Source organism: Bidens hawaiensis, unplaced genomic scaffold, assembly GCF_021521415.1.
Source record: "Bidens hawaiensis isolate Kalapana, Puna unplaced genomic scaffold, B.hawaiensis_p1.1 tig00056926_1, whole genome shotgun sequence".
Lineage (NCBI taxonomy): Eukaryota > Viridiplantae > Streptophyta > Magnoliopsida > Asterales > Asteraceae > Bidens > Bidens hawaiensis.
This window is the reverse complement of record NW_027500264.1, coordinates 10,469-18,235: the sequence shown is the minus strand read 5'-3', so window position 1 is coordinate 18,235 and position 7,767 is coordinate 10,469. Positions and strand designations below refer to the sequence as shown.

General features: G+C 33.9%; 1 protein-coding gene across 1 annotated transcript; it reads left to right on the top strand.

Annotated features, from left to right (window-relative positions):
- The first annotated feature begins 3,910 nt into the window (after positions 1–3,910).
- On the top strand, positions 3,911–7,301 carry LOC143601663 (calcium-dependent protein kinase 2-like). The gene is made up of 8 exons (XM_077079017.1): positions 3,911–4,616; positions 4,980–5,126; positions 5,825–5,977; positions 6,174–6,289; positions 6,407–6,574; positions 6,926–7,050; positions 7,118–7,208; positions 7,290–7,301. The coding sequence occupies exons 1-8, from the start codon at positions 3,911–3,913 to the stop codon at positions 7,299–7,301; spliced, it is 1,518 nt and encodes a 505-aa protein (XP_076935132.1).
- Positions 7,302–7,767: the final 466 nt, after the last annotated feature.

The window sequence follows — 7,767 nt, the reverse complement described above, 5'->3', positions numbered from 1 at the left end:
TTTAGAAAAGAAGTTTGCGGTTACCAGATGTATATTCATAATTAGATTGCTCAATTGACCCCCTTTCTCTTTCAATCGGCAATTTTTGGTATTTTTTGGACAGGTCTAATCTACAATCAAGGTATGAATTTTCTTTTACCCTTTTCTATAATCAAAAAGTCTGAAGTAAAGTGGTTATTTTTATGTTTGATAACGTTCAATTAACATGTTTGTTAAATTTGATTGGTATTAATCCCCCCCCCCCCCCACCCCCGGGCTATTTTATTGCAATCCTAGAGTTACAGTCTGCGGGTACAGCGTTCCTCATCCTTCGGAGGGTCGAGACAACATAAGGAGGTTCAAATGCGACTTAGAGCATTCACATCCCATCCCCTAAATTTATGTGAGGGGAGTATGTAAATTATAGGGTGAGGTTTTGAGTGGTTGTGAGTGTAAATTATAGGGTGGAGAGAAAAATGTAGTGATTTTTTGTAAATTTGGGGAAACATTTGGGGAACATTGTTTGCCCCTATTTATTTTTTAATATTTGTTGGATTGGTTGTGAGTAGAGGAGAGAGAATACTATAATGATAAATGTATAAAAAATATTATTTAATTGAACAGGAGAGAGAAATGTAGTGTTTTTTAGTGTAATTATAGAGATAAGGATGGAAATGGGATAAGAATGCTCTTAAACATCAGAATAATTGGTACAATTTTGAAGAACTCAAACATAGAATGTGTTAATACACTAATTAAGATTCAAGTGCATGAGGAGTAAGATCGGCTTAAAAATTAGTATGATGGCTATTCTGGTCAATGTGTATTTTGTGGTGAAAGTTGATCTATATCTATATATATATATATAATTTTTTTGTCAATTTTAGCTTTTGTAGCAAATTGATTTAAAAACAAATGAGTAAAATATATTGTAATGTAAAATTTATCGTAGGACATAGCTACATGGCTTGATACTTTTGAGTCAAAGGCACAAGTAGCTGCAAGAAATGGTATCCCAAAGCCGCCTGATGCATTTATGTATATCTAGCAAGAAGTACATTCTAATGTTCCTTCTTATTTTTGGCGTCTATTATTAATACATCTTTAAACATTTCTTATTGACATAGAAAAGCTCATATTGGTTCTTTAAACATGAACAAAAAAATACTTTACATAGATAACTTTTTTGTTTCTATTTTTTTTTAATATACTTGGATCAGTGTATTAGATTTGTTGGATTATATAGCCTTGGGTGAAGATATGAAAGCACAAGATGCCATAAGAAACAAGCCCATGCAAAGCCGGTTCCCTTCTGCCAATGTTATTTGATATACCATAATATTTGTCGGTTTTATTATTTTTAACCTTATTGTCTTTCAATCATCCTGCTTAAAGCAGAAGCGAGACGAAAATGATGAATTTGAAACTGATGAGCTTCAAAGGGGTGAAGTTTTATCACCAAAAAATCCCGTCAAGAGATCAATTATAAACCACATATCAAATCCGAAAGCGGAACAGATGCAATGGATATAAAACCAAAACCATATATGATCTAACCCGGGCAACAGAATCAAAAGAAACAATTTGATGATGTGGGAAATTCAGATGAAGGATGGTGATAAGCTTTTTGTAAAGCAGCCCATTATTCTTCAAGTTATTGAAAGCCAAATGTTGTCAAACTAACCATATATTTCACAAATGTTTTTGTCAAAAACCGGTCAATGTCGGGTACATTCACATCCCCGAGAACTACCGAATCTATAACTTCCAATGCAGCCAAGAAGTTTGTTAAAACTCAAAGCTTCCGTCCAAAACCAACCAATACTTCTAACACTAATCCAACTTCCGGGACAAATGCAAATCCAAAGTCAAGCCCGTCTAGGGCAGCTTCTAAGTGATCAAGTCGTGAAGTGTTCTCCCATTTTGAGTTTAAGTAGTGTTAAAGAAGCTGGAAAACATTTTCCCTACAATGAAGTTAAATTAGCTGAACCACCCTACAATGAAGTTGATTTAGCTGCACCCGGTACCATCGTGAAGGCCGTGGCTGAAAAATTAAATTTGATGCTGTGTTTGATTAGAATTTAGGAGCTCAAGTTATGGGATGTGAAAAACTAATTTTGCCATCTTGCCAAACTGCAGCAAACGTGTGCGCAAGTGATCAACAAGTGTGCGCAAGTGATTAACAAGCTTCGAATATATGTTTTTATGATCTGAGTTAAATTTGATGACAGGATTTGTTTACTTTATTTGGATATATATATATTTTTTTTTAAAGGTACGATTTATTTGGAAGAAACCGATATGGTTTTTAGTCTGTTAATTATGCTGCCTTTATCTCTATGCAGACTCATGAGGAAGCATTATGTATTTTTATTTTCTTTTATCTTTAAATGGAAATTTGAAATTCTTTCATGCCGAATCTTTCACGTCTGGCAAGGATGAGGCGATGTACTGAAAGTTAAAGTCAAAAGGATTTTAATGTGGTCGGTAAAGGTGTGAACTGGTTTAGGATTGTGAAAAGTGTTAACCCAATTAATCTGATAGATAGCGTTTAGCAAAGGTTGAGCTTTTCAATACTCTCGCTAACGTTTGGCATGAAGCGAATGTTTTATAACTACATATATTTGATGATTTGTTTTTGCCAATGTATGTTGAACATAATTGATATTGTTAAGCTCATTTTTGTACCCAACTCCATGTATCACACCGGTTTATAAACCGATTTTTTTATAATAGCAACACACGTATTTAAGTAGTTACACCAAACCGGTTAGATTTTTTATCATGTAATTTATATTTAATTAAGTTCTACATATATTTATTTAAATCATAATAAAATATTATGGTATGTAAGTTCCTTAAATTATGTCTTGAATGAGTGTTTAAAAGTATTTTAAGACTTGCATGTCATGTAAATGTAAATGTAAATGAAAATTTGTTAAATGTAATTTCTATTTATTTTGTTCAAAATTATTCTAAGATTCAAAATAATTGGTACCCAGCCCCGTGTAATACACGGATTATAACCTAGTTAGATATATAACAAGCCACTAATACTATTTCTTACCATGAAAGAAGCTTGAGTTTTCGTCCCCATCGACGGCCCATTTAGTATGTGCCCAGTGTACGTAGTTTTAGATCACTAGTACTAACAACTTTTGACTTGTTTCCGATGGAATTTGAGCATTTGATTCTGTCAACACGCCACTTTTCACTTTCAATTCTAAATTAGCAATAATTTTTATTTATTTATTTATTTTTACTCTTTTTTTTTAAGTTCAATACTTTCTTATCTGGTATGGCCAGATTGACAACCCTATCAATCACGTTATTGAAACCATTTTTCTAACAAATTATAAAGTCATTATGGGTACCAACTCTTAACTTGACACAAAAGTAACATACGAAAACAGTAAATGTATAGATTGTTTTTTATAGTCGTCAGAAACTATTAGCAAGACAAGTTAGTACTGGTAAACCCAAGGGTTTCCATACGCAACATTGTTCTTAAACTTAGAAACTTTTCATTCAATTAAGTGAATAACATAATAAAACATGAGGTGGCGGACCAACGAATTTTGTTTCATGTTGGCGATCGGGATTTTTTTGGGTATAAATAACAAACACTAAAAAAAGGATTTTTATGCGTGGTTGAAAACATGTGACATAAAATAAATGAATATTAATTAAGTGAATTACAATTTATCTGCTAAAGATTATTATTTATTTATTTATTTTTATATATAAAGCAAGATTCTTGTACCTTTAACAAGAGTATTGATTTAGAAATCATTCCTTCCTTGCCAATCACTAAGTATTCTTTCCTTCGTTTCCGTTATATGTTTTACTTTCTAAACAAGTTTTTCTTTCATGTCTGTTGTCTATAAATCTTTACACAAAAAGATATTCACGTACAATATCAGCTGGCCAAATGGGCACAACGCTAAGCACAGGCAAGAAACACCCAACTGATCAGGCGGCGGTGGGGGCAGAGCCAGAGCACCCCCTAGATAATCATTTTGAGGCAGGTTCGGTTCTTGGCCAACAAGACAAGGCAGAGCCAGCGCCTCGAAAGCACCCCCTAGATAATCTTTTCAGGTTACCGCCTGCAGGTTCAGTTCTTGGCCAACAATACATGGATGTTACCGATGACTTCACGTTAGGTAAGCCAATAGGCAGTGGCAAATTTGCAACCATATACATCTGCAAAGAGAAGTCAACTGGAAAGAAATACGCATGCAAGAAGATACTTAAAAGAATACTTGTCACAGATAGTCAGAAAGAAGATTTGAAGAGAGAGGTTAGAATTATGGAACATTTAAAAGATCAAGAAAATTGTGTGCAACTGAAAGGCGCATATGAGGAGCCGAAATGCGTACATTTGGTAATGGAGTATTGTGAAGGGGGGGAGCTTTATGATAAAATGAAATCAAAGGGTAGATACAGTGAAAAAGTTGCTGCACAGATTCTTTGTTCTATAATGAAAGTGGTTAATTGTCTTCATTTCATGGGTATTATGCATAGAGACTTGAAGCCTGAGAACTTTTTGTTGGCAAAAAAAGCTGCCTGTCCATGTTTGGTTGATTATACAATGTTGAAAGCAATCGATTTCGGGTTATCTGCGTATATTGATGAAGGTATGTGGCTTAATTTGTTCTCCATTATGTTTATTTCGAGTATTTGTTCATTCCCATAGATATTCGGTTGTATGTTTTAGCATAATCTAGAAACTAGTTTGGAATCGTATGGTATGTTTGGGCTTAGCTTGGTTTGGTTAGGTGATGTCGGTCGGGTATAGTATGCTATGGTCTATGTCTGGTGTTGTCTAGTTTGTTAGGTTTGGTTCGGCTTAGCTTGGCTTGGCTTGGTTTGTTTTGGTCTCGGTCTGGTATGGTTTGGTTTGGTATGTTTTGTTCTCGGTCTGTTATGGTTTGGTTTGGTATGTTTTGTTCTCGGTCTGTTATGGTATGGTTTGGTAACATACAACCTTAATTTTCCAGCAAATCCAAGCCAAAAAAAGGTTGGAACTGCTTTCTATGTTGCTCCAGAGGTTTTATTGCGTAAACCATATGGAAAGGAAGTCGACATATGGAGCGCAGGAGTGATTTTGTACATGTTACTAACCGGAGCGCCGCCCTTCTATGGTGGTAAGATCAAGTTTAAACATCATGTTATTTTGATAGTTCGAATTACGTCGGTGATTTGTACACCACGGATAATTACTCCATACATCACAACCAGTAAAATTGTCCAACAAAAATGGCTATATGACATGTGAAAGAAGTATTTTGATGTAGTGATCATAATAGTTAGTGTGGTGTACCGATCAGGTTTTACTATCATGTTTGTACACCACAGTAATTTCTTCGTACATACAATCATTTTTTTTATTAATTTTAAGTTTAGAAATGAGTCACATTGTGCTAGGGGAGAGATCATGACAAAACTCTTCTTCGTGAGACAACTTCATACTACATATATATTCATTATACATACTGCAATATATATACTACATATATTTAATAATTATAGCATATGTGTAGAATGATATACTAAATATACTCAGTATAAACTTCTCGAGTTCTCTCACTGAGGATGAGTTATCTTATCATGTTGTCCCATTGTACTAAGTGTAAAACTATTAAAGAAAAATGTTGACATATGAAACAAGTACATTTTGAGATTTGATGTAATGATCACCACAGTTATTGTGGCAATTACTTTGTGCACCAAGGGTAAAATAGTAAAAGAAAAATGATTATGTCGTGCAGAACAGATACTGTGATGTACAAATCACCTCTCTTTGTATAAACAATCTAATTCTGACTTGACAAACAAATTGTAGAGAGTGAGAAAACGATATTTGAAAAGGTCATGGAAGCAAAACCTGACATGGAGAGTTATCCATGGCCACGTATAACAGAGAATGCCAAGAGTTTGGTGAAAGCTATGCTCTCAGTTGATCCCAAGAATCGACCAACTGCTGCCACTGTTCTTAGTATGTTACAAACATCGGTTTTCTATATTTTTTCGGTAACAAGAATTTCATTGCCGCGATTTTAACACATCCAAATGTTATATATCTACTATTTAACATTATATATATAATCATTTTTAAAATGTGAATCCAAGTATATATCCAACATCAAAAGTGCGTATCAGTTGATTATTTGGTTTTGTTATTCATTATCCAGATCATCAATGGCTCAAGGACAATGGAATTACAACAGAAAACGAAATAGACAATATGATTCTTAAGAAGATGAAACACTTCCGAGCTATGAACATATTCAAGAAACTCGCACTCAAGGTGTTTTTAAAAAGGGGAACCAAGTTTCTCAAATGAGCTATTAAAGTCTCTCAAAAGTTTTCTTTTTGTTTTTTTCCTCTAAGTCACTCAACTTTCGTCGTTATTTTTATATTATAGATACTGGCGGATATGATCCCTGAGGACGAAATCGAAGGATTACGGGCAATGTTTAGGAACTTTGACACAAATGAAGAGCAGGTTATATCCCGCGAAAGTTTGGAGGAATCATTGGTTAGAATTGGATCAAATCTTGGACCAGAAGATGCTAAACTGATTGTTGAAGCGGTAAGACTTGTTTATAAAATTTGAAAAAAAAATAGCTATATAAACTTTTTATTTTTTTGAGAAAATATTGATCCTTTTATATACAACACAAACCGAACTACATCTGGATAATGGGTAAGCGAGCAACAAGCTGCGCCGCTATCCCCTTTTGAATCGCAAAGCCTATTCTACTAAATATAAATCCTTGGTTCCTCGGGCTCTGCGAGTCACTGTGGACCACCTTCTGCACCCGCTCCAAGAAGCGAACCGCCTCGGGAGCTAGGGATCCAAAGGTGTCGAAGGCAAATGGAATGAACACGTGCTGATTCTCCAAACACGATCTATATAAATGTAACATTGAGAAATATGCAGGCTGATACAGATGGAAATGGATATATAGACTACAATGAGTTTGTTACAGCAATGAGGAACTTTAATCAATATAAAGATGACCATCTTTACAGAGCTTTTATGCATTTTGACAAAGATAAAAAGGGGTATAAACATTTATATTTATAATTATAATTTTGTTATGACGGGGAACTTAGTTGACTTCATTGATAGATGGATTTCAAAAGATGATCTAAAATCAGCATTGGAAGGATACGAAGCGGGTGATATTAAAGAAATTATAACAGAAGTTGATAAAAATAATGTAAGTCGGTTGGTATATATGAGGGTAATTTACTAATTTATATGGCATTAACCAAGTTTCACACTGAGAATCTCATTGTAGGCACTCAAATAATTTAAAGTCACCTAACTTTCATTAGGAGTTATAATCTTATTAAATGATATTTATAAATGATTAAATCTGTTTAAATTAAATGAGTCAAATGAAATATATATATGAATAATCTTGGTTCTATTATGTGATTATTTTCTTCTAACTGATTTAATTTATGAAATTTGATAGGTACTTATTGAATTTTCTACACTATTCTTTAAAGTTAAATTGAAAAAAATAATTACTAAGTAATAACTATTGTTCATACATTTTCCATTTGAGTCACCTAATTTTATGAAAATATTTATAAAAAAATCACAAGATAATTACACTTACGGTTGGTTGTGGAGCAACAAGTGGGACGCCAAACATGTCACATAAGCATGTAAACACTTGCTACACCACGTCGGCCAAAACAATGTGACGCCACCCATCTTTCCCCATTTCCCATCAACCAGTTAGGGCCTATAGTGCTTAAAAGATGGGA

Bases quoted from the DNA above. Each gene is read 5' to 3' on its own strand.
- LOC143601663 (XM_077079017.1), top strand. From the start codon at position 3,911: ATGGGCACAACGCTAAGCACAGGCAAGAAACACCCAACTGATCAGGCG. The intron at 5,127-5,824 runs GTAAGATCAAGT...AACAAATTGTAG, and splicing joins AGCGCCGCCCTTCTATGGTG to AGAGTGAGAAAACGATATTT. The intron at 7,051-7,117 runs GTATAAACATTT...CTTCATTGATAG, and splicing joins TTTGACAAAGATAAAAAGGG to ATGGATTTCAAAAGATGATC.